General features: G+C 53.2%; 1 protein-coding gene and 1 long non-coding RNA gene across 2 annotated transcripts; both read right to left on the bottom strand.

Annotated features, from left to right (window-relative positions):
• Positions 1-1439: 1439 nt before the first annotated feature.
• Positions 1440-25896, bottom strand: LOC147983449 (uncharacterized). Its single transcript, XR_015614970.1, has 3 exons — positions 25705-25896; positions 24197-24271; positions 1440-1761 (listed from the first exon to the last, which is right to left on the bottom strand). It is a non-coding gene; the product is annotated as an uncharacterized LOC147983449 (long non-coding RNA).
• Positions 10409-11842, bottom strand: LOC147983450 (uncharacterized). The gene is made up of 4 exons (XM_087545651.1): positions 11828-11842; positions 11446-11560; positions 11092-11379; positions 10409-11014 (listed from the first exon to the last, which is right to left on the bottom strand). The coding sequence occupies exons 1-4, from the start codon at positions 11840-11842 to the stop codon at positions 10527-10529; spliced, it is 906 nt and encodes a 301-aa protein (XP_087401777.1). The 3' UTR covers positions 10409-10526.
• Positions 25897-26601: the final 705 nt, after the last annotated feature.

Below are 26601 nucleotides of genomic sequence, written 5' to 3'. Positions count from 1 at the left end.
CCCGGGTTCTCTGTCATATGGATGCTAGCGACACTATCATATACATGAGCCAAAAGGCGCAAACGGTCCCGGGCCACGGTAAGGCGACACCCGTGGGATACCGTGCGTGAGGCCGCAAAGTGATATGAGGTGTTACCGGCTAGATTGATGTGGCTTGGAATCGGGGTCCTGACACTACAGCACAGACCGAAGCTAAAAAAAGCACATACACCGTCGTTTAAGCACTTGATGAACACCCATCTGGGATGTTACGGCGTTGTAGACACACGGCGCACGACCATCCTTGGGCAGTGGTCGCACTTAATGAGTGGCAACGGTGCGCCGGCGAGCTTTTGGGCAAGCACCGAGCCCGGCCGACCGCCATTCGTGTATCTGCCGGCGGACCACCGACGGTGCAGATCCGAGTGGCTAGAGGAGGAGCCACTGCCTGGATGTGGCCTTGCGGCCCTGCCAGGGACTTCCAGCGAGGTGCCCAGCCAGTCCATGGCGCGGCCCGGCCAAGCTCAAGACCGACCGGATCTGCCCCAAATCCGTCCGGCGGGTGCGCACACCAGGTGGCCGTGGTTGGGTAGCTCGGCGGCGCCGAGGGGAAGGGGATGGACGAGCTCGCGTCTGAACTGCACGGCTGCAATGGCATCAGCGGCGACGACGGCAGCATGGGGAAGAGTGGGGAAGAGTGGACGGGGTGCGGCCGGAGGGAGGGAGGAGGCGGATAGAAAAATGCCCACCCTGTGCCACCGACGGGCGGGCCAGGGGAGGACACGCGCAGACGACCCGCGCGTCCGCGTGGTGTCCGTTTCACCCAAAAGTGGCGCAAACTTGGGCCGCGGATGGTTTGAAAGCGGACACAAAACGGACAAAAGTCTGTTTGCTCCCGCGTGTTGAGCCGCCTCGTTTGTCCGTTTTACCCCAAACGGACGGGGCCGGACAGGATAGGTCGCGCGGTGGAGTTGGCCTAACTAACGGCTAGGGTAGTAGGGTTGAACGCCATGGACGTTTTGCTTGAGAAGATCAGGCCAGGATATGCAAGTTTGACGGTGTTCAGTTCTGTTCTTTACCATGGGGCAGGGTGGGGTAGCCCCGGTTCCTTCTCTCCATTGTCTAGGTCATTACTCTGCCGGGTGAGTCGGCGTCGAGGATCTACAGATTTGTGTACAGGTGAGGTCTTCAAGCCGACAGTGAAGGTCTTGCCGGGAGTCTTGTTTCTTCAGCTATGTCCACGTCATGTGGGTGGTTCTTCCTCCATCACCATTGTGGAGCCGGAAGTTTTTGTGTTGGAAGTAGCTGGCGTTGCGGCACCGGTATCAACCGAGAAATGGTTGATACTTTTGGAGCCTCTCGGCGGTGCTATTGCTAAGGACTTGTGACGCCCCCGATTCAATCGTACACTAATCATACACGCAAACGTGTACGATCAAGATCAGGGATTCACGGGAAGATATCACAACACAACTCTACAAATAAAATAAGTCATACAAGCATCATATTACAAGCCAGGGGCCTCGAGGGCTCGAATACAAGAGCTCGATCATAGACAAGTCAGCGAAAGCAACAATATCTGAGTACAAACATAAGTTAAACAAGTTGCCATAAGATGGCTAGCACAAACTGGGATACAGATCAAAAGAGGCGCAGGCCTCCTGCCTGGGATCCTCCTAAACTACTCCTAGTCGTCATCAACGGGCTGCACGTAGTAGTAGGCACCTCTCGAGTAGTAGTAGTCGTCATCGACGGTGGCGTCCGGCTCCTGGGCTCCAACGCCTGGTCGTAGCAATCAGGTATAGAAAGGAGGAAAAGAAGGAACAAAGCAACCGTGAGTACTCATCCAAAGTACTCGCAAGCAAGGAGCTACACTACATATGTATGCATTGGTATCAAATGGAATAAGGGTATCTTATGTGGACTGAACTGCAGAATGTCGGAATAAGAGGGGGATAGCTAGTCCTATCGAAGACTACGCTTTTGGTAACCTCCATCTTGCAGCAGGAGAAGAGAGTAGATGGTAAGTTCACCAAGTAGCATCGCATAGCATAATCCTAACCGATGATCATCCCTTTGTCGCCCTGTGAGAGAGCGATCACCGGTTGTATCTGGCACTTGGAAGGGTGTGTTTTATTAAGTATCCGGTTCTGGTTGTCATAAGGTCAAGGTACAACTCCAAGTCGTCCTGTTACCGAAGATCACAGCTATTCGAATAGATTAACTTCCCTGCAGGGGTGCACCACATTTCCCAACACGCTCGATCCCCTTTGTCCGGACACACTTTCCTGGGTCATGCCCGGCCTCGGAAGATCAACACGTCGCAACCCTACCTAGACACAACCGAGAGGTCAGCACGCCGGTCTAAATCCTATGGCGCAGGGGTCTGGGCCCATTGATGAAGACATGTACCTAGGGTAGGGACACGGGCCTGACCCAAGAGTCCTACTCTAGGACACCCCTGGGAGAAATCACCTTTCAATCGACTTGAAGGCGTCCCACTCGACGGGCTCAAGACACTCGACCAAGAAGCTATCACTCGACCGCCAGGAGATCAGCAGTCGCTCTATAGGCAAACGGTCAGCCGTTAAGTAGTCTTCATGGTCATTATAGCACTTTATTAGAGGCGTTACCAGTAACGCCCAATCATAAATGTACTTTAAACCCTGCATTAGTGAGGGCAGGAGGGGGCCGGCGAACTCTATATAAGCCACCCCCCTCCTCAGTAGGAAGGGTTCGCACCCCTGTAATCTATACACGCATAATCCAGTCGACCGCCTCCGGGCTCCGAGACGTAGGGCTATTACTTCCTCCGAGAAGGGCCTGAACTCGTAAACCTCGCGTGTAACAACTTCCCAATAGCTAGGATCTCGCCTCTCCATACTCACCCCCCTACATCACTGTCAGGGTTAGAACCACGACAGTTGGCGCCCACCGTGGGGCCAGAATCTTAGCGCTTAGTTGGAGAAGTTGCGATCTTTTCCGATCCCTTTGATCATGGTTTCTTGCGGAGTTTTGGTGGGGAGCTCCGAGATCCGTCTCGGCACGCTTACCTTCATCGTCGACGACTCCGCCTGGCTTCAGGAGGCACCGCTCGACATCGACGCGCTCCCCGCCCGCGGTGCGACGCATTTCCGCGCATGCGTTCGCGGCGTCCTCCTGCGGCAACCGTCGACCCAATATGGGTCGGCCCCCGTATCGTCTCCCCGCCCTGTCTCCCACCAGCACAAGCGCTCCGGTCGGTCAAGACTTCAGCGGTGGGTGAGGCACGCCGTGGCCCGCCAATCGGCAGCCTCGCAAGTCGCGGCCATCGAGCCCGTCGAATCCCTCTACGGCCTGTTCGATCTGTCGACTGGCTCCGTGGAGACCGCATCCGAGTGCGACAACGGCGATCCAGCGGCTGAGGTTCTGGCGGTCGATGGGACACACAGTCCCCCTGGTTTCCCTCGCACTGACGGAGGCGCGGGTGGTGGCGATCCGTCGCATCCCCACGACGAATATCTCCCCGAACCTCTCACGTCATTGCAGCGAGAGGAGCCTCGCCGCCGGAACATGGACGCGCTCCGCGCTCCTATCGTCGGAGAGACCCCCGAGGCCCGGGCCTTGGAGGAGGCGCGTTTGGCCAACTTGGCCGAGCGCACTCGACTGGAGAATCTCCAGCGAGCACTCGACGAGCGAGCGCGTCAGCGGGCTCCCGAGTCTAGTCGACGCCAGCTCTTCCCACCGACGCAGGTATATCGAACCCCAGTTCAGAATCTGGCCGCCGTGGCCCGTATAGCAGAATCGATTCAGCCCTCCCAGTCGGAGGCTGGCAGGGGCTTGTTACAGATCAGAGCATTGCTCCGGGCGGCGGGAGACCAGAATTCCGCTGTCTCTCAGTCGCGGAATAGGATCCACGGTCGGTCTGTCGCAACAGATACAGTCGAGTCAGCTCACAGCCCGAGATCGCCCCCGAGGCGTGAGGGACGTAGTGGCCAACATGATCAGTACAGGAGGAATGAGCAGTATGATCACCGATTCGACCGCGATGATCGACGTCGAGTGCCAACCCCTCCCCCGAGGAGTGGGTCGTATGCGCCTCGACGGCAAGATTATAGACGCCCTCATAGTGTTGGACAGAGGATTCCAGTCGACCCCAGAGACCCAGGCTTTGATGCGAGATCCATCCTCGTTCAAGGTTTGGTTGACAGGAACAGAGCTCATCGAGAAGGCCACAACAGAGATGCGCCTGCCAGCAGCAGAGTACGTGCTTCAGGGCCAGAGTGTTTCAGTCGAGCCATCAGAGCCGCAGTGATACCTCCCAATTTCAGGTTGGAAACTGGAATCAGCAAGTTCACCGGGGAATCTAAGCCTGACACCTGGCTCGAAGATTACCGAGTGGCTGTACAGATTGGTGGCGGCAATGACGAGGTGGCCATGAAGCATTTGCCTCTCATGTTAGAGGGCTCGGCCAGAGCATGGCTAAATCAGTTGGCACCCAGCAGCATTTACACTTGGGAGGACCTCTCCCGAGTGTTTGTCACAACCTTTGAAGGAACATGCAAGCGACCTGCAGGCCTAACCGAGCTGCGGTCTTGCGTGCAGAAGCCGAATGAAACTCTGAGGGAATACATCCAGAGGTGGATCACACTGCATCACTCGGTTGAGAACGTGCCGGACCATCAAGCGGTTTGTGCCTTCAAGGAAGGTGTTAAATACAGAGAGTTGAATCTGAAGTTCGGTCGAACTGGAGAGATGTCTCTGAATCGGATGATGGAGATTGCCACCAAGTATGCTAACGGAGAAGACGAAGATCGACTCCGGAGTGGCAAGCAGAAAGCAGTCGCCCAGGAAACTGGAGGCAATTCCAGTCGGAAGCAGAAGCGGAAGGCCGAGCCAGCCGCTCCTGGGGAGGCCCTGGCCGTAGCCCAGGGAAACTTCAAGGGAAAACCCAAGGGCACCTGGAAGCCCAAAAAAGTCAAGGATCAAGATGGAAACGATGTTTTGGATCTGCCATGTCACATCCACACCAAGAAGGATGAAGAGGGCAATTTCATTTACCCAAAGCATACCACTCGACAGTGCCGGCTCCTGATCCAGCAGTTCCAAGGAAAACAGTCCAAGGACAAGGAAAAAGAGTCGGACAGAATCGAGGATAAGGAAGACAGTGACGATGGATACCCCCAAGTCAATTCCACCCTGATGATTTTTGCCGATGTCGAAAGCAAAAGTCGACTGAAAGTCATTAACCGAGAGGTGAACATGGTTGCCCCGGCAACACCCAGTTACCTGAAGTGGTCCCAGACTGCCATCACATTCGACCAGTCTGATCACCCAACGCACATTGCCACCCCTGGGAGGCAAGCTTTGGTGGTCGACCCAATTGTTGAAGGCACCCGACTGACTAAAGTCCTGATGGATGGAGGCAGTGGCCTGAACATACTATATGCTGAAACATTGAAAGGAATGGGCATTCCGATGTCCAGACTCAGCACCAGTAACATGAGTTTCCATGGAGTCATTCCGGGGAAGAAAGCCCAATCACTCGGCCAGATCGCTCTTGATGTGGTTTTTGGTGATTCAAAGAATTACCGCAAGGAAAAGTTGACATTCGAGGTCATGGACTTCCGAAGTGCTTATCACGCCATTTTGGGCAGGCCAGCTTACGCACGCTTCATGGCCCGGCCATGTTACGTGTACCTCAAACTGAAGATGCCTGGCCCCAAAGGTGTGATCACTGTCACGGGCAATCGGAAAAAGGCGGAAGAGTGCTTTCAGAAGGGCTCAAAGATTGCAGATGCTCAGATGGCAGTGGTCGAGTTGCAAGAGTACCAAAAGACTGCCGACCCAAGCGAGTTGCTACGAGCCAAGAAGCCTGCTTCAGAATCAACTTTTCAGTCGTCCGGTGAAACGAAAACAATCGACGTTCACCCGACCGACCCCGATGCTGCCCCGACTCACATCTCAACGACGCTTGACTCCAAATAGGAGGAAGCGCTCATCCAGCTCCTCCGTGAGAACTGGGACATCTTCGCATGGAAACCCTCCGACATGCCTGGAGTTTCTAGGGGGCTGGCTGAGCACCGTCTACGGGTCGACCCAAAATTCAAGCCTGTGAAGGAACATCTTCGGCGGTCCGCCGTCCAGAAGAAGCAAGCCATTGGCGAGGAGGACCATCTTCAGCGTCAGCTTATTCCGGGTACCATCAGATCCGTCTGTATGGACCCGACGAAATCAAAACAGCTTTCATCACCCCATTCGGATGCTTCTGTTATGTCACCATGCCGTTCGGCCTCAAGAACGCCGGAGCCACGTTCATGAGAATGATCCAGAAGTGTTTACTCACTCAAATCAGTCGGAATGTGGAGGCATACATGGATGATATTGTGGTCAAGTCACGGAAAGGTTCCGACCTGCGAGCTGACCTTGCCGAAACTTTTGCCAACCTCAGGAGGTATGATATCAAGCTCAATCCATCAAAATGCACATTTGGAGTTCCAGGCGGAAAGTTACTCGGTTTTCTCATTTCCGAACGAGGGATCGACGCCAATCCTGAGAAGATTGGCACCATACTCCGGATGAAGCGTCCTGTACGCGTGCACGATGTCCAAAAGCTTACAGGCTGCCTGGCCGCTTTAAGTCGATTCATTTCTCGTCTCGGTGAGAAGGCATTGCCTCTCTACCGACTGATGAAGAAGTCTGACAAGTTCGAGTGGACTCCAGAAGCTGACGCAGCGTTTGCAGAACTCAAAGCTCTGCTCTCCACCCAGCCGGTGCTTGCTGCCCCAATCAGCAAAGAGCCTCTGCTGCTGTACATTGCGGCCACAGGACAAGTTGTTAGTACAGTACTCACGGTCGAGCGGGAAGAAGAAGGAAAGACCTTCAGAGTTCAGCGCCCAGTCTATTATCTGTCTGAAGTTTTGACCCCTTCAAAACAAAGATACCCTCACTATCAGAAGCTTGTATATGGGATTTACATGACCACGAAGAAGGTTGCACACTACTTCTCTGACCATTCCATTACAGCCGTCAGCGACGCCCCACTATCAGAGATTCTGCATAACAGAGATGCAACTGGTCGAGTGGCCAAGTGGGTGATTGAACTCCTTCCCCTAGATATCAAGTTTGAAGCAAAGAAGGCTATCAAGTCCCAAGCAATCGCAGATTTCATCGCCGAGTGGATTGAACAGCAACTTCCGACTCAAGTTCACTCGGAGCATTGGACCATGTTTTTCGACGGATCTAAGATGTTGAATGGTTCTGGTGCTGGGGTAGTTCTAGTCTCCCCCCGAGGAGATAAGCTCAGATATGTTCTCCAGATTCACTTCGATTCCTCCAACAATGAAGCAGAGTATGAAGCACTTTTGTATGGGTTGCGCATGGCCATTTCACTCGGCGTCCATCGCCTCATGGTCTATGGCGACTCAGATTTGGTGGTTAATCAGGTGATGAAGGAGTGGGACGTCAGAAGTCCAGCTATGACTGGTTATTGCAATGCAGTGAGAAAGCTAGAAAAGAAATTCGAGGGGTTAGAGCTTCATCACATCCCCCGACTGAAAAACCAAGCAGCTGATGACCTGGCAAAGATAGGCTCCAAGCGAGAAGCCATTCCCAGCAATGTGTTTTTGGAGCACATCCGCTCGCCATCAGTCCAGGAAGATCCTTTCACAGAAGAAGCCCCACAACCGAAAAGTGCCACAGATCCGACTGAAGTCGAAGTTCCTGCTGTGGTCGACCTGATCATGGAAGTCTTGGCCGTCACTCCCGACTGGACGATACCATACATCGCATATATCCTAAGGAAAGAACTCCCAGAAGACGAGGGAGAGGCTCGACAGATCGTCCGCCGATCTAAGGCCTTCACGGTCATAAAGGGGCAGTTGTATAGAGAAAGCGCGACTGGAATCGGTCAGAAGTGCATTACACCAGAAGAAGGTCGGATAATCCTTGATGATGTCCACTCGGGAACCTGCGGCCACCATGCGTCCTCTCGGACCATTGTGGCTAAAGCATACCGAGCGGGATTCTTCTGGCCTAGAGCAAATGAGATGGCAAAAGAGATAGTCGACAAGTGCGGAGGATGCCAGTTCTACTCCAACATGTCACACAAGCCTGCATCGGCCCTGAAGACCATTCCTCTCGTCTGGCCATTCGCTGTCTGGGGACTGGACATGGTCGGTCCACTGAGAACAGGCAGGAGTGGGTTCACGCATGTGCTTGTGGCAGTCGACAAGTTCACCAAATGGATCGAAGCCAAGCCTATCAAGAACCTCGATGCTGGCACTGCTATCAGTTTCGTCAAAGGACTAACATTCAGATATGGAGTCCTTCATAGCATCATCACCGACAATGGGTCAAACTTCGATTCGGACCAGTTCAGAGCTTTTTGCGCCGCTCAAGGCACACGAGTCGACTATGCGTCGGTCACGCATCCTCAGTCGAATGGGCAAGCTGAGAGAGCAAATGGTCTGATTCTTAAAGGACTGAAACCTCGGCTGATGCGTGATCTCAAGCACGCGGCAGGTGCTTGGGTCGACGAGCTTCCGTCAGTCCTGTGGGATTGAGGACCACCCCCAACCGGTCGACTGGAAGAACTCCATTCTTTCTGGTTTATGGAGCCGAAGCGGTTCTGCCAAGTGATCTTCTTCACAACGCGCCCCGAGTCGAGCTTTACACCGAAGGCGAAGCAGAACAGGCCCGGCAAGACGCAGTCGACCTCCTCGAAGAAGAGAGGGAGATGTCCATGATCAGATCGACCATTTATCAGCAAGACTTGCGTCGATTCCACGCCCGGCATGTGAAGGGTCGAGCTTTCCAAGAAGGAGATTTGGTCCTCCAAGTGGATCAACAGAAACCACACAAGCTTGCTCCTACTTGGGAAGGCCCCTTCATCATCACCAGAGTCCTCCACAACGGAGCGTATCATCTCTACAATGTTGATCGCCAGATCGACGAGCCGCGAGCTTGGAATGCGGAACTACTCCGCCCCTTTTACACTTAAGTTCCTTCCCATAAAGATGTAATAAGAGAAACTCCCGCAGTTCCTTTTTATCAAAGTCAAGAGTGTTCCTGTTTACATACGAGAACCCCCAGTGGGCGACTTAGCCGCGAACCCGTTTCGCCTAAGTTTAAAAAATCCTACCGAGTGGAGAGCAAACCTCCCACTCGGGGGCTTAGCTGCAGTCCAGCACTCGCCTAAGCTCTCCTACAAAGAGACTTAGCTGCGGTCAGCACTTGCCTAAGTTTTAAAAATCCTACCGAGTGGAGAGCAAACCTCCCACTCGGAGGCTTAGCTGCAGTCCAGCACTCGCCTAAGCTCTCCTACGAAGAGACTTAGCTGCGGTCAGCACTCGCCTAAGTTTAAAAAATCCTACCGAGTGGAGAGCAAACCTCCCACTCGGAGGCTTAGCTGCAGTCCAGCACTCGCCTAAGCTCTCCTACGAAGAGACTTAGCTGCGGTCAGCACTCGCCTAAGTTTAAAAAATCCTACCGAGTGGAGAGCAAACCTCCCACTCGGGGGCTTAGCTGCAGTCCAGCACTCGCCTAAGCTCTCCTATGAAGAGACTTAGCTGCGGTCAGCACTCGCCTAAGTTTAAAAAATCCTACCGAGTGGAGAGAAAACCTCCCACTCGGGGGCTTAGCTGCAGTTCAGCACTCGCCTAAGTTCTCCTACGCAAAAACTTAGCCGCGGTCAGCACTCGCCTAAGTTCTCCTACGCAAAGACTTAGCCGCGGTCAGCACTCGCCTAAGTTTAAAAAATCCTACCGAGTGGAGAGCAAACCTCCCACTCGGGGGCTTAGCTGCAGTTCAGCACTCGCCTAAGCTCTCTTACGAAGAGACTTAGCTGTGGTCAGCACTCGCCTAAGTTTAAAAAATCCTACCGAGTGGAGAGCAAACCTCCCACTCGGGGGCTTAGCTGCAGTTCAGCACTCGCCTAAGCTCTCCTACGAAGAGACTTAGCTGCGGTCAGCACTCGCCTAAGTTTAAAAAATCCTACCGAGTGGAGAGCAAACCTCCCACTCGGGGGCTTAGCTGCAGTTCAGCACTCGCCTAAGTTCCCCTACGCAGAGACTTAGCTGCGGTCAGCACTCGCCTAAGTTTAAAAAATCCTACCGAGTGGAGAGCAAACCTCCCACTCGGAGGCTTAGCTGCAGTCCAGCACTCGCCTAAGCTCTCCTACGAAGAGACTTAGCTGCGGTCAGCACTCGCCTAAGTTTAAAAAATCCTACCGAGTGGAGAGCAAACCTCCCACTCGGAGGCTTAGCTGCAGTCCAGCACTCGCCTAAGCTCTCCTACGAAGAGACTTAGCTGCGGTCAGCACTCGCCTAAGTTTAAAAATCCTACCAAGTGGAGAGCAAACCTCCCACTCGACGGGTCATCCACAAAGAGATTCAACGACAAATCAAGTTCAAATAAAGCCTAAAAGATCCGAGAGACCTCAGATCAAAGTACTCGAGCCCACAGCTCGGCAGAGTTTAAACTGTTACACTTCCACTCGGCATTCCGAGGCGAATTTAAGGCAGTTTGATGGATTACAAAATACACTCGGCATCCCGAGGCAAGTTTTTTCATTCCTCAGGAGGAGGAGGACTGGCAGGAGCGACAAATTCATCCAAGTCAATCCCATCCGCGATGCGGGTAGCAGCAGCAATGAATGTCTCCATGAAGTCCTGGAAACTGTGCTTCCTCGTGTTGGCGACTTGGATGGTGGCCAACTTCTCCTCCCGCACCTCCTTAAAGTGGACGCGGACCAGGGACAGAGCCACGTGAGCGCCACACCGAGCTGAAGACTTCTTCCACTCCTGCACTCGGTCAGAGATTCCATTGAGTCGAGTCATCAGAGACTCGAGATCATTCTGGAGCGTAGATTCTGGCCAAAGCGTCGGGTCGATCCGCGTCATGGCAACCTTCAGTCTAGCCAAGTAATCCACGACGCTGTCAACACGAGACTCCAGACGGAGCACGTTCATTGCGGCCTCGTCCTTCACGAGAGAGTTAACAGGGTCCAAGCTCGGCTCCACTCGACTGGTCTCCTCTTCAAAATTCTGGCAAAACTCTGCATACAAGATTCAAGGATAAGACAATTTTCACAGAATGAGTCGACCCAAAAACCAGTCGGAACTGAATGCGCACCTTCAAGCTTAAGGTACAACTTCTTCGCGAGGTCCCCCAAGTAGCTCTCCAAGTCGTTTCTCCCGCGAGCGAGGCCTTCCAGCTTCTCGCTCAGAGTGAGGTTCTCCCTCTTCCAACGTGAACACTCCCTGTTGGCTTCATTCAGAGCAGTCTTGAGCTTGGTATTTTCTTGTTCTAAGTGGTCGACCGAAGATAGCTTCTGTGCGGCCAGAGCGGTCTTGTCTTCAGCCTCCTTGCGGGCAGCAGCCAAGTCCTGATCCTTCTTCGCCAGAGCTTCTTTCAGTGTTTCTGCAAAAACGATGATTGAGTCGGAGAAAGCGAAGAAATACTAACCAGTTGACAAAAGCGTCTTACCTGCGGCGCCATCTCTGACTGTCTGCAGTTCTGTCCTGGCCAGCTCCAGATCAAGTTTCATTTGAATTTGCTGCTTCTCCAAGTCAGCCAAGTGGGTTCCAAGGTCACAAGATTTCTGAAGCCAGACAGGAGGAGTTACAATTTCAGTAAAAAGGAAAAAGCAACAAAGGCAGTAAACACTAAGACTACGGTCGACTGCCAGCAGTCCACCATAGTCTCGGGGACTACACCCAGTGGGTGCACTTAGCGTGCCCCCACCGGTTCCTATCCCACCCGACCGACCCCCGAAGTCGAGTCGAAGGCCACCCGACCGACCCCCGAAGTCACCCAGTAAAAAAAGAAGAGAGAGAAAGCCGTCGACTGCCCGCAGTCGACGGGATACCGTTCCATTCGACATAGCCCGATCAGACAGAGCGAAGAAATTCAACTATGACTCAATTTAAAGACTACAGCCGACTGCCAGCAGCCGACCGTAGTCTCGGGGACTACACCCAGTGGGTGCACTTAGCGTGCCCCCACTCGTCAAAACACACACACACACACACCCAGTGGGTGTACAAACTTAAAGACCTTCGGGAAAGAGAATCTTCAAAGGACATACCAAAACAGACCAAGTGTTGAAGTCGACTGACCTGGACATTGCTCTGAAGAGCCGAGCTTGCGTCGTAAGCCGCCTGGCAAGCCTCCCGAGCCACTTTTACCTGTTCCATCATGACTCCAGCCTGGCGTACAGCCTCCTTCGCAGCAGCCGCTTGGTCCTCAGGGACGGGGTACGCAGCAAAAAGCGAAGACGGATCTGCAGTCGACGCTGAAGGCTGCACACTCGTCAAAGGAACAGCGAAGGTCACGGAAGCCCGAGTGGGTTCGCCATCATCCCGAACTGCAGCCTCAGGCGCGGGAGTGGTTTACGGAGTCTTGCCAGCCAACACCTTCTTCTTCCTCTTCACCCTCAATGGTGCGTCGTCGTCGTCGTCCGGGAGGTCGATAACATGAGGAGGAGCTGCAAGGACAACATTCAATCGACCAACACTTCAGTCGACTCGTAAGCAGGACGGCAGTGATCGTACCAGGGTTGGAGGTGACAGCGTCCTCCATCTCTTGGTCGTCGTTCCTGGCAGAGACCTCAGAAGTTGCTCCACTACAAATCAGAAAAGATTAGTCAGTTGGCCCAGGGAATCGACCAAGGATCCGTCCACAGTCGACAAAGGAAAGCAAGTGTTGTCGTTACCCCGAAATGGTGGGAACAGCTATCTTCATCTTGGGCAACGCCTTGGGCGGCTTAGATGGCGCCGTTCGTGGGTGCTTGGGAGTCTTCCCGGTCGGCGGAGGAGAAAAAGTCCGAGGGCGTTTCGACGACTGCCCGACAGGAGCGGTCGCCTTGCCACGTTCCTGCGCTGGATCGTGGGCGAGCTTGGATCGTCCCTCCGGGCGGGAGGGTTCAGCTTCCTCCTCCTCTTCACTGGAGAAGATGTCGTCGCCCTCCTCTCCCTCACCGTCGGACTCCCACTCGACCTGGTCGTCCCCGCTCTCGCCTTCGCTCCCCTCGCCTTCCTCGGTCGGCCCTTGGGGGAAGACCGGCTCGGTCGAGTGAAAAAGGAGGAAGACCGGTCGACTGCCCTGGGGTCGCCTGGTCCTGGCAGTAGAACCAGGTCGACTGCCAGCCGCGGACCGACTCTGGGAAGGTGATAGAGGGGAAACAGCTCTTCCCCCTCGTCTGGATCGCCAGACCACCGCACAACTGGATAACTTGCGTCTTCTCGTCACTCGACTTGGCCTTCTTCACCGACTGAGAGCGGCAAGTGAAATATGCTTGAAAAGCCCCCAATGCGGACGGCAACCCAGGAAAGCCTCGCACATGGAAATGAACGCGGCAAGGTAGACTATGGAATTGGGGGTAAAGTGATGGAGCTGCGCCCCGAAGAAATTCAAGAAACTCCGGAAGAACGGATGGGGAGGCAGAGAAAACCCTCGGTCGATGTGGGTGGCGAGGAGCACGCACTCACCGTCGCGGGGTTGCGGCTCGATCTCCCTCCCCAGGAGACGCGCGGCCTCGTGGGGAATGGCTCCTCCCTCGACCATGTCGTCGAGGTCTTCCTGACGGAGCACCGATGGCATCCAATCACCCTGAATCCAACCCTTGGGCAGGGTGGTCCGGGACGAAGATCCACCTCGCGAAGACTTCTTCCCCTTCCCCGCCGCCGCCGCCTTCTTCGCGCGCTCCAAAGCAGTGGTCTTGCCCTTCACCATTGTCGCTGGGGAGATCTCGCACGGGCTCGCGGCGCTAGGGTACGGCCGAGGGTCGCAGAAGGGCTGACGAAGGAAGAGAGGAAGAAAGAAAGAAGGAAGCAGAAGAGAGCGCACGGCTTAGAAACCCCGAGCCGGCAACTTATAAGGGGCCGCTCCCGAGTGGCTGGCCGGTAGGCCCAGGCCATCCAGTCAAATCCCGCAACAGACGCGCGCGCAGTACGTTGCGAAAAAGGCGACGCGGAGATCGAGGAACTTCCGCTTTATCGCTTCCGATTACTGTGGCCGCTCCCGTCCCGCGCGCTTCCCAAAATCCAAATCCCGCGACATCCGCGGGCCGCAGAACAACTTGCTAAAAAACAGAAGACCCCGATCGCGCCGGCACTCGGTATGGCACAAACAAAGAAATTCACTTGACGGAAGGCCTGGAATGGATCAAGGCGACTGAAAAAGGTTGGCAACGTCATCCGTGACGATTGTCCCGAAATGAGGCGCTCACGTAGCCCGAAGAACCAGTCGGAAAGATCTCCAACTCTTTCCCCACTCTAACCTCGATCCATTCGGGGGCTAATGATGAAGACATGTACCTAGGGTAGGGACACGGGCCTGACCCAAGAGTCCTACTCTAGGACACCCCTGGGAGAAATCACCTTTCAATCGACTTGAAGGCGTCCCACTCGACGGGCTCAAGACACTCGACCAAGAAGCTATCACTCGACCGCCAGGAGATCAGCAGTCGCTCTATAGGCAAACGGTCAGCCGTTAAGTAGTCTTCATGGTCATTATAGCACTTTATTAGAGGCGTTACCAGTAACGCCCAATCTTAAATGTACTTTAAACCCTGCATTACTGAGGGCAGGAGGGGGCCGGCGAACTCTATATAAGCCACCCCCCTCCTCAGTAGGAAGGGTTCGCACCCCTGTAATCTATACACGCATAATCCAGTCGACCGCCTCCGGGCTCCGAGACGTAGGGCTATTACTTCCTCCGAGAAGGGCCTGAACTCATAAACCTCGCGTGTAACAACTTCCCAATAGCTAGGATCTCGCCTCTCCATACTCACCCCCCTACACCACTGTCAGGGTTAGAACCACGACACCCATCGCCCATTGCACACTTGCACATTGCGAGGGCGACCGTAAGCAGACCTAGCCTAGCAGGCGTTCCAGTCCAATCCGGCGCGCGCCGCTCAGTCGCTGACGTCACAAAGGCTTCGGCTGATACCATGACGTCGAGTGCCCATAATCGCCCCCCCGTAGATGGTTAGTGCGTATAGGCTAGGGGCCAGTGTGAGAGTCCTGGATTAGGGGGTCTCCGAACAGCCGGACTATCTCCATTGGCCGAACTGTTAGACTATGAAGATACAAGATTGAAGACTTCGTCTCGTGTCCGGATGAGACTCTACTTGGCGTGGAAGGCAAGCAAGGCAATACGTATATGGATATCTCCTCCTTTGTAACCGACCTTGTGTAACTCTAACCCTCTCTGGTGTCTATATAAACCGAAGGATTTTAGTCCGTAGGACAACAATCACAACATACAATCATACCGTAGGCTAGCTTCTAGGGTTTAGAATCTCTGATCTCGTGGTAGATCTACTCTTTTAACACCCATATCATCAATATCAATCAAGCAGGACGTAGGGTTTTACCTCCATCAAGAGGGCCTGAACCTGGGTAAAACTTCGTGTCCCTTGCCTCCTGTTACCATCCGGCCTAGACGCACAGTTCGGGACTCCCTACCCGAGATCCGCCGGTTTTGACACCGACATTGGTGCTTTCATTGAGAGTTCCTCTGTGTCATCGCCGTTAGGCTTGATGGCTCCTACTTTCATCGATAGCGATGCGGTCCAGGGTGAGAATTTTCTCCCCGGACAGATCTTCATATTCGGCGGCTTTGCACTGCGGGCTAATTCGCTTGGCCATCTGGAGCAGATTGAAAACTATACCCCTGGCCATCAGGTCAGATTTGGAAGTTTGAATTACACGGCCAACATTCGTGGGGACTTGATCTTCGACGGATTCGAGCCACAGCCGGGCGCGCCGCACTGTCGTGATAGGTATGACCTAGCTCTGCCACCGAATAGTACCCCAGAAGCCGTGCCCGCATCAGCTCCGACCCTTAGTTCGAAGCCAACTGCGCCAATCGAGGACGTGTGGTTAGACACTGCCTCAGGGGTTGCAGTCTCAACGGCGATCGAGCCGAATACCAGCATAAATCTCCGCACAGCCCATGACTCCAAGGTGCCGGACTCTCTTCCGGACCACGAACCATCCGCGCCCCTGCCAATCGAATCCGAGTGGGCGCCGATCATGGAATTCACCGCCGTGGATATCTTTCAGCACTCGCCCTTCGGCGACGTTCTGAATTCACTAAGGTCTCTCTCTCTTTGTCAGGAGAGCCCTGGCCGGATTATGGCCAACAGGATTGGGATGCGGACGACGAAGAAATTCGACGCCCACCCACCACCCACTTTGTAGCCACTATCGATGATTTAACCGACATGCTCGACTTCGACTCCGCAGACATCGACGGTATGGACAACAATGCAGGAGGCGAAGGTGAACCACCGCCCATAGGGCGCTGGATGTCCACTTCATCATATGACGTATACATGGTGGACACAACAAAAGAAGACGACAACGAGGAACGGAAGGACGCACCAAAGGCTTGTTCCCTCGAGAAGCAGTCAAAGCGGCGGTGCAAGTGCCGCCCCAAATCCCGCCTCGCCAGAAATAACGACCACACAGACCCAGCGTTGGATCAGGGTGAACCACTGCCGGACCACGGCAATACGGAGAATCAAACCGAACAAACCAATTCTGTCAAAGATAATAGTCCGGATGACACAACGCCGAACAGGCACCCGGAGCAGCAGAATGCCCGTCAAAGGCTTGTTGCCACCGCGAGGAGTCTAAAAAAGCAGAAGCAAAGGCTCAAGGCTGCGCAGGACACACTCTAAATCAGATGGAGTAAAGTACTCAACACAGCAGCGAAGTACGGCGACAATCGCCCCACCAAGAGCTACCCAAAGCGGAAGTTGCTACCTGAATTCGATGAGGAGGCCTCAGACCCCTCACAACCAAATATCAAAACAGCCACCTGGCCGGATAGACGACCTCACGGCCAACATAGAGCGGCAAACAATGCCACTCACAAGACAATACGCGATTCACGCGGGGGCTTGCACCAAAAGGATAGCGCAACCAGATCCATCCATGGACCACACAAGCACGCCCCAGCATACGATATAACATCCAAACAACGTGGTACACCCAGATACAGGGGTGCCGCACACCCCCTATGTTTCACCGATGAGGTGCTGGATCATGAATTTCCAGAGGGATTCAAGCCTGTAAACATAGAGGCATACGACGGAACAACAGACCCTAGGGTCTGGATCGAGGACTATATCCTCCACATCCATATGGCTCGAGGAGATGATCTCCACGCCATCAAGTACTTACCACTCAAACTCAATGGGCCAGCCCGTCACTGGCTCAAAGGCCTCCCCGAAAACTCCATTGGAAGTTGGGCAGAGCTCGAAGACGCTTTTCGGGCAAACTTTCAAGGGACTTATGTCCGACTTCCGGACGCGGATGATTTGAGTCATATAACTCAACAGCATGGAGAGACAGCCCGAAAGCTTTCGAACATGTTTCTTACTAAAAAGAACCAAATTGTCGACTGTCCGGACGCCGAAGCCTTGACAGCTTTTAAGCACAGCGTCCGTGATGAATGGCTTGCCCGACACCTCGGCCAAGAAAAGCTGAGAACGATGGTAGCATTAACAAGCCTCATGACCCGCTTTTGCGCGGGTGAGGACAGCTGGCTAGCTAGATGCAACACCAGCGACCCCAGTACATCCGAAGTTAGAGATGGAAACAGGAAATCATGACGCAACAACAATAACAAACGCCAGAACAAAGGAGACGGCACGAAGAACACGGCAGTAAACGCCGGATTCAAAAGCTCTCGGCCAGGTCAGAAGCCGCCCTCTAAAGGCGCTAGAGACGAACTGTCCAGCCTAAATAAAATTCTGGACCAAATATGTCAGGTCCACAGCACCCCTGGCAAACTAGCTAATCATACCCACAGAGAATGTTGGGTCTTCAAGCAGTCCGGCAAGCTCAACGCCATGCACAAGGGGGAGGATACACCAAACAAAGATGAGGATGAGCCTCTTGAGGGAGACGCTGGGGAACAAAAGAAATTTCCACCAGAAGTCAAAACAGTAAACGTGTTGCGCGTGATCAATGGAAGAAACAAAACGGCACTCCTAGAAAAATACGCCCGAAGGCCTATCACCGCGGATTCCTGCCACTGGTCGTCTCAACAGATCACTTTCGACCGTCGTGATTACTCAGCAAGTATCCGGCGTGCAGGATGGGTTGCCCTGGTATTAGACCCAATAATTGACGAATACCGCTTCGCACGAGTCCTGATGGATGGTGGCAGCAGTCTAAATCTGATATACCAGGATACAATCCGCGAAATGGGGATAGACCCAACAAAAATTCGCCATAGCAATATTACCTTTAAAGGAGTAACGCCAGGCCCAGGGGCTCGTTGCACGGGCTCCCTGCTACTAAAAGTTATATTCGGCTTCCCCGATAACTTCCGTAGCGAACATCTAACCTTCCACATCGCTCCGTTCCAAAGTGGCTATCAAGCACTACTCGGACGCGAAGCTTTCGCTCGCTTTAATGCAATACCACACTACGCTTCCCTCACACTCAAGATGCCCGGTCCACGTGGCATCATTAAAGTGAACGGAAATATTAACCGATTTCTGCGTGCCGAAGAGCGTGCTAAAAACGGCCTCACCAACTAAAACATTTAGCAGGTCGTCACGACCTCGGACACGGTTAGACGAGTCCGGTGTAGCTATATGCAATTTATACCGGATCAATGATCACACCCCTATTACAAATACAAGGGGCTCAACGTGCGCAGACAAGTGGCAATTCTTACCCACCTTGAATTATACATGGTTTATTTACAAACTATCTTTTTGCACGACAGCTTTTTTACCTAAGCTCCTCTCTTTTACAGATAATCATCGTGCTACACCCGTCCAGGATACGGCACAATGGAGACACAGGCGTAGACGTGCAGCAGGGACCCGCTCCAAGGATTCTTTTTAGATTAAGACCCTCGTAAACCTTTTTTTACTGTCTCTTGTTGATACATATCCACCGAATTCTCAGCACAGTTGAGAAGGATGCTGATGTCTTGGCATGTGGCCACGTCAGAATAATGCACGTACCTGGACACAAGGGGCTTCTTACAAGTGGCACTATTTCGGCCCGGTTTATACCATAAAGACCGAATACCTTCGGGAGTGTTCGGCGTCGCGAGTTCAGCCTTATATGCATCAGCTCCGAATCATTGTCTTTGGTCAAATGTTGGGTTTGCCCGGCTCCTGTGTTTTGGTGCCTTACGTTCCGCTTTACCGGCTAAGGTAGCACCAGGAGAACTACTGCGATTGTGCCCTGGTTCATCCGGACGAGCGCCTCAGTAGAGAAAGCCGAAAACTGACTGTCATGATATAGCGTGAGACTGGTCAACCACTCGATGACCTATCGGAATGTTAGAATTCCTCCGCCTTAATGAAGGGCCGTTTTCCGGCCAGGCATATACGCACCCCGCGATCAGGAGAGTGCGGAGCCACCAGGGGCTATCTAGTAGCCCCACTGTCAAACTCCTATGGCTAAGTGAAAGTGTTCAAGCATTATAGTCCGGTTGCCTCGCTCGCTGCGCTATCACCTCCTTATCAGGACCAAGACGTTGGGTTAAGTGTGAACACGCGTGTTTTGCGAGCACCTCCGCATTATATGCGTGGGGGTTGAAGCCGACGGCTGCAATCTTTCAAGTTATACACATGTATACATAAACGGCCGCACAGGAGGCATCATACTACTTTCAGGCAAAAGTATAAACATAGCCTTATAAAAACTTCATAAAAGCATTATGTTTACAATGAGAATACATATCACTCAAACATAATATTTTTCGAGCACTGGGCCTCTATCAAACGAGCACCCTCGAGAACTTCCTCGAAATAGTGTTCGGCAGCCACACGGCCTATGGCCGAACCTTGCGCCGCAACAGTGGTAGCGTCCATCTCCACCCAGTATGCTTTAACACAGGCAAGGGCCATCCGCGAGCCTTCTATGCACGCCGACCTCTTCATCGCATTAATGTGCGGCACCGCATCAAGGAACTGCTGCACTAAGCTGAAATAGTTGTTCGACTTAGGCCCTTCCGGCCATAGCTGATCCACAACAGATCTCATGGCAAGTCCGGACAACCTATTCAGTTCGGCCCATTCGGCTAGCTGGTCAGTTAATGAAAGCGGACGCTCTGGAACGTGGAATTGCGTCCAGAACAGCTTGTTCACTTCACGATGTGTCTGACCTTGGAAGTACTTGGCCGCATCGGCAGCGCTCGCCGCCAAATCCATATACGCATCTGCCGAGCTCCACAGCCGATCCAGAGGGGCATACCATGGATCTCCCAACTTCCTCTGTAACATGAAGGGTTTCCCAGCCACAGTATCTCCGGCTTCCGCAGCTCCTCCTTCTTCGCTCTCATAGCAGAACGGGTGTCTTTGTCTGCCGCCGCGACCTTCTCAAGGTCCGTTGCCTTTGCTCGATTTTCTTCCTCAAGGACCCGACAACGGTCGGCAGTGTCTTTAATTCTACGGCCATCTTGGCCATCTTCTCCTGGCTCCCGCAATGTGCGGCCTTCTCGGCTTTCAACTCTTTGGCTGCCTTCAAAGTAGCCGCATTACTAATCCTTGCTTGTTCCTTGGCTCGGGCAAGTTCCGCCCGCAAGGCTTCCACGGTGGCAGCTCCATCTGCAGTCACAACATATTAAAGATACTGGCATTATGCTGCTCTTACTATGTGGCGTTCATCGGATGATAACACTTACCCTGTGTCTCGTCAAGCCTCTTGTTAACAAGCTCGATGTCGGCGTCTGCCGCATTCAGTTGTCGTTTTAATTAGGCAAACTCATTAGTCCGGCTAGCCACCGGAGCTTCCACCACCTGCACATAGAGGCAGTCTGGTTATTTCCTGGGAATACGATCCTCTGTCCGCCGCCGTTCTCGACGACAACCAGAGTCTCAGGGGCTAGTATCTACACAGGGCACATCTAACATGTGCAGTACTATCACACATTATCTCACATACCTCAAAGCCTGTCAGTAGACTCATAAAGGCTTTATGTCATCCGCTTTCAGCGGACGAGATTCTCTCCATCACCGTACCCATCAACAGACCGTGCTCTTCTGAGATGGCCGCTCGCCCCACCAACCCCCTCAAAATGTCTGACCGCACACCAGGCGGTGCCGGACTCTTTCGTATGCTCTCTTCGGGAGACGGACACTGGGGACTTTTGGGGTCTATGGGACTATCTTCTGGCCTCACCGGATCCGGAGAGGCCCTCCGCGACGACACTTCGGGGTCGCCCGCTTCTGGAGTGGAGGAGTGCGGGGGAGGCGTTTCGCTCTCCATCATCTCCGGAAGAAGATCCCCCGAAGACGAACTCATTTGAGAGGGGCTGAGGCCCGAACTGCAAGATATATGTGGTGGTTGTTTTCTTAGAGGAAAAAGATAGCATACTCTTATTATTAAAATATTTTGGATCACTTACGACTCGTTGGAGGGCTGATCCCCTCGCGGACTTTGTGCGGCAAAAGCACCCCCCGAGGCAGGACCCTCTAGGGGAGACTTCTTCTCCCATTTAGAGGCCTCGGCTTTCGAATCCTCGGAAGCAGTCCTTTTCCTCCCCCGATCGTCCTCCTTCGTGGAGATGCTCGTTCCCTCGGTCGGAGCGGGTAGCGATGGGGGCCCGCGTTCGCCTGTATTATCCCCCTCGGTATCTTCCTTCAAGGGCTCCGGGCGAGATGCGACCTCGAGCATCTTCTCCAATACCGGATTTTCCAAACCCTCAGGGAGGGGGGCCAAACACCGAATCATCTTCTCCTTCGTTAGCCAGTCCTGGTCAAAAGGCAAACTCTCAAAAATAACCTCGAATAAAAGACAGTGTGTTCGGCTAGAGGATTTCTTACTTGTTCGACGACGCGGTTACTGCTCAGGCCCACGTCCTCGGTGATATCCGGACATTCCACTTGAGGTCCGAAGAATGACTTGTACATCTCCTCGTGCGTCAGGCCGAGGAAATTTTGAATGACACGTGGTCCCTCTGGGTTGAACTCCCACAAACGCAGGGGCCGGCGTTTGCAAGGCTGGACTTGGCGAACTAGCATAACTTGTATTACCCCAACCAAATTGAAATCACCCTCGAAGAGATCTCGGATGCGGCTTTGCAGTATAGGCACGTCCTTGGCTGGACCCCAGCTCAGACCCCTGCTAATCCATGACATCAGTTGTGGTGGGGGGCCCGAGCGGAAAGCGGGGGCAGCCGCTCACTTGGTACTTCTGGGAGCCGTGACATAAAACCACTCCCGTTGCCATAATTCGGGCATCTCTGGAAAGGAACTTCTCGGCCATGGAACTCCTGCCATCTTGCCTATTGATGCACCTCCGCACGCTGCTTGTTGCCCCTCGATCATCTTCGGCTTTACTTCAAAAGTCTTGAGCCACAGGCCAAAGTGAGGGGTAACGCGGAGGAAGGCCTCACATACGACAATAAATGTCGTGATGTGGAGAAAGGAGTCCGGGGCTAGATCGTGGAAATCTAACCCGTAATAGAACATCAAGCCCCTGGCGAAAGGATCTAGAGTAAGGCCTAGACCTCGGAGGAAGTGGGAGACGAACACAACGTTCTCGCTGGGTTTGGGAGTAGGGACGACCTGCCCTCGAGCAGGCAGCCGATGCGAAACCTCGGCGGTCAGATATCTGGCCTCCCTCAACTTCTTAATGTCCTCTTCCGTAACGGAGGAGGGCGTCCATCGGCCTTGAAGGCTGGATCCGGACATGGTTGAAGATCCGGAGCACCTGACCTGGGCTTTGTGTGTTAGAACTCTAGGCGGGGGAAGGGTTTGATTGAGCACGGGAGGGAAAAAGCAAAAACCTTGTCCCCTTATAAAGAGGGTGAATATTAAGCGTCCTCTCCGTAGCCGTTTAGGACTTACCTATAATCTAGGAGTCCTAGACACGGTTGGGTTACCCATGAACCGCATTAATGAGAATCCCGTAATTAGGGGAACACGATCTCCGCTTCGGCAAGACGTGTCAAGAAACCGCCTCGCGTTATGTGTGGAGCTGGTTAAGAGAAACGGTTCGAATAATCACCGGGCCATGACGTAACGTCATGTTGCCAAAACAAGCCAGCAAATTAGATCTGCAGAAAAATTATTCTCTCTGCGGAGGAATGTGGAACTTATTTTGCAGGGTCGAACACTATCCTCGTATTCAAATTCTTCTGTGATGTATTCGGAGAAGGAACCCGCCTTGCAATGCCGAAGACAACTGCGCGCCGGACTCATCGTCATTGAAGCCTGGATCAGGGGCTACTATGAGAGTCCTGGATTAGGGGGTCTCCGGACAGCCGGACTATCTCCATTGGCCGGACTGTTAGACTATGAAGATACAAGATTGAAGGCTTCGTCTCGTATTCGGATGAGACTCTACTTGGCGTGGAAGGCAAGCTAGGCAATACGTATATGGATATCTCATCCTTTGTAACCGACCTTGTGTAACCCTAACCCTCTCCGATGTCTATATAAACCGAAGGGTTTTAGTCCATAGGACAACAATCACAACATACAATCATACCGTAGGCTAGCTTCTAGGGTTTAGCCTCTCTGATCTCGTGGTAGATCTACTCTTGTAACACCCATATCATCAATATCAATCAAGCAGGACGTAGGGTTTTACCTCCATCAAGAGGGCCGGAACCTGGGTAAAACTTCGTGTCCCTTGCCTCCTGTTACCATCCGGCCTAGACGCACAGTTCGGGACCCCCTACCCGAGATCTGCCGGTTTTGACACCGACAGCCAGACTTAGATCAAATACCAAGATCTCGTTAAACGTGTTATCTTGAAATAACCGTGAACACCGACCAGGGCCAGGCCCACCTCTCTCCTAGGTGGTCTCAACCTGCCCTGTCGCTCCGCCACAAAGTAACAGTCGGGGGTCGTCAGGAACCCAGGCCCACCTCTACCGGGATGGAGCCACCTGTCCTTCCAGCCCCCTCATCAGAATCACTTGCGGGTACTCAACGAGCTGACCCGACTTTAGTCACCACCTGTGTCATGTATATAAAGTATATAGTATATACCCGTGATCACCTCCCAAAGTGATCACGGCCCAGTAGTATAGCATGGCAGACGGACAAGAGTGTAGGGCCACTGATGGAACACTAACATCCTATACTAGACATTAGGATAGCAGGTAAAGGTATCAACAACTGTAGCAACAATGACATGCTATGCATTAGGATAGGATTAACAAAAGCAGTAACATGCTACACTACTCTAATGCAATAAGTATAGAGAAGAATAGGTGATATCTAGTGATCAGGGGGGCTTGCCTGGTTGCTTTGGCAAGAGAGAGGGGTCGTCAACACCGTAGTCGTACTAGGTAGCAGCGGCGTCGGTCTCGGTGTCTAGCGAGAGAAGAGGGGGAAGAAACAATAAATATTAAGCAAACATATGCATAACGATGCATGACATGACAAGTAGCGGTGCTAGGGGTGCCTAACACGGTAAGAGGTGGTACCGGTGAAGGGGGGAAACATCCGGGAAAATATCCCCGGTGTTTCGCGTTTTCGGACAGACGAACCGGAGGGGGAAAGTTGCATGTTCACTATGCTAGGGATGCGTGGCGGACGAACGGGCTGCGCATTCGAATTTGTCACGTCGTTCTAAGCAACTTTCATGTACAAAGTTTTTTCATCCGAGCTACCATTTATATATATTAATTTTAGAAGTTTTAAATCATCTTCTAAATTGTTTTAATTTGAAAATTAAATCTTAAATTGCTATGGGTACATAGAATTGTACCCAACAGAATGTATGTGTGGCTGGCAGGTGGGGTCAAGGGGGGGTCCAGTCAGCATTTGACCAGTCAACTGTTGATTGGTCAACAGGGTCAAACAGGGCCCACCTATCATAGACTGGGTCAACGCAGTCGACAGTTTGACTGGTCAAACTGGACAGGGGGCCCACATGTCATTGACTGATAACTAATTAACTTAATTAATTGGTTTAATTAACAGATTAATTAGGTTAATCTAATTATGATTAATTAGTTTAATTAATCAAGATTAATTAAGTTAATTAATTCTTTAATTAATTAATTAATTTTTATTATTATTCATTTTTATACAAATTATAGTTTTTGTTTGTTTTTTCGTTCTCAGGGGCGTGGCTCCCGTTTGTCATAGGCACAGGGGCCTAGCGGGTCGGGCGCTGGCGAAACGGGGCGGAGCCCCGGGATGGCAGTGACCGGTGCGGGCGCGGCGATGCAGGCCGCGACGAGCGGCCAGCATGGGGAGGCGGAGCGCGGCGGCGCTGTGCGCAGGGCAACGCGTGCCGTGCGTGAGCGGACGACAGGGGATGCTCGCGGGCGAGCGGCGCCAGAGGAGCAGCCGCAAGGGGCGTGGCCGCGGGCGCGCGGCTATGCGCGCAAGCAAGAGCGTGCGCGTCGAGCGGGGGCAGCCGGGCGCGGCGTGGTGGCGCGGGTAGAGCCGCGCCGGAGCTGGGGCAAGCAGGGGAAGGGGTCCGCGGGCGCGGAGCTGTGGCGCTAGGCGACGTCAGGACTGGCAGAGCAGCGGGGGTGAGCGGGAGCCAGAGTTGTGGGAGCGCACGGCAGGCTGCGGGCGAGCAGCAAGCAGCAGCAGAGCGATGTGCGGGCGCACGCGCTTGGCACAGCCAGGAGCAGGGGTGGCGCAGGACAGCGGGCGCGCACGGCGGGGCGGGTCTACGGCGGCGGGCAGCCCGGGCGCGGACCAAGGGCGCGCGGGAGCGCAGCCACGCACGCGCTGGGCGCGGCGGGGGAACGGCCCCGGCGACATAGAGGGGAAGAGAGGATGCTCACGGCGGGGAGTAGGGACGGGGCAGTGAGGCGCGGGGAGCGACTTGGGGAGGAGGACGGCGTGGCGACGTTCCGGCGTGACGAGGCGGCGAGGTGCAGCGGCGATGAGCGACGGGGCGCGTCGGGGATGGCGGGCGCAGCGTCTCGATCCAGATCTAGCGAGAGAGGGGGACCGTAGGGAACGAGAGAGAGAGAGCGACGTGGTGAGTGGGCTAGGGTTTGGTTCGGTGGGGGGATATGGGAAGTGGGAGGCGGTTGGGCCGGTGGCTTGCTGGGCCTACGGGGTCGAAGCCCAATGAGGGAGGGGGGTTCCTCTTTATTTTGTTTTGCTTCTCTCTTTCTTTTTATTTATTTTCCTTTCTGTTTTATTAAACTTTAGTATTTATACAATACAAAAGTTGTATCAAAAATAGTATAATAAATATTCCACTGCCACGATTAATTTACGATTAATTTGGTACCTAAAACAATTTAGTTTGAAATTGTTTATTATTTTAGAAGTATTTAAATAATTGTTCTTGCTAAGTTTTATTTATTTTAGAGTATTTAAACATTTTATAAAGTGGGGTTTCTCCACCATAATTACCTATGCAATATTTGGTTCACTCCGAACACTTTAGTTTTAATATTTGAAAGCTTTTATTGTTTGCTTGATTTTAAATTCGAATTTGAATCGATTTTGAATTAATGCAAGATTAGCAACAGTAATCGAAGTGATGTGGCATCGTTAGCAGAGAATTACTGTAGCTTAATTATCCGGGCGTCACGGGACTTAAGAGCCGCGGTCCAAGAGGGGTGTGCGATTTGCTTCGGCCGACAATCCACAACAATAAGTGTAGCGATGTTCGCGGCGGCAGTTGTTCAGAGCCTTACAATCCAGCTTTGCTGCTATGGCTTTCG

The sequence above is a fragment of the Triticum urartu genome, chromosome 2A (assembly GCF_056163025.1).
Source record: "Triticum urartu cultivar PI428250 chromosome 2A, HENAU_Tu73, whole genome shotgun sequence".
Taxonomy (NCBI): Eukaryota; Viridiplantae; Streptophyta; class Magnoliopsida; order Poales; family Poaceae; genus Triticum; species Triticum urartu.
This window is presented reverse-complemented; position numbering and strand designations above follow the sequence as displayed.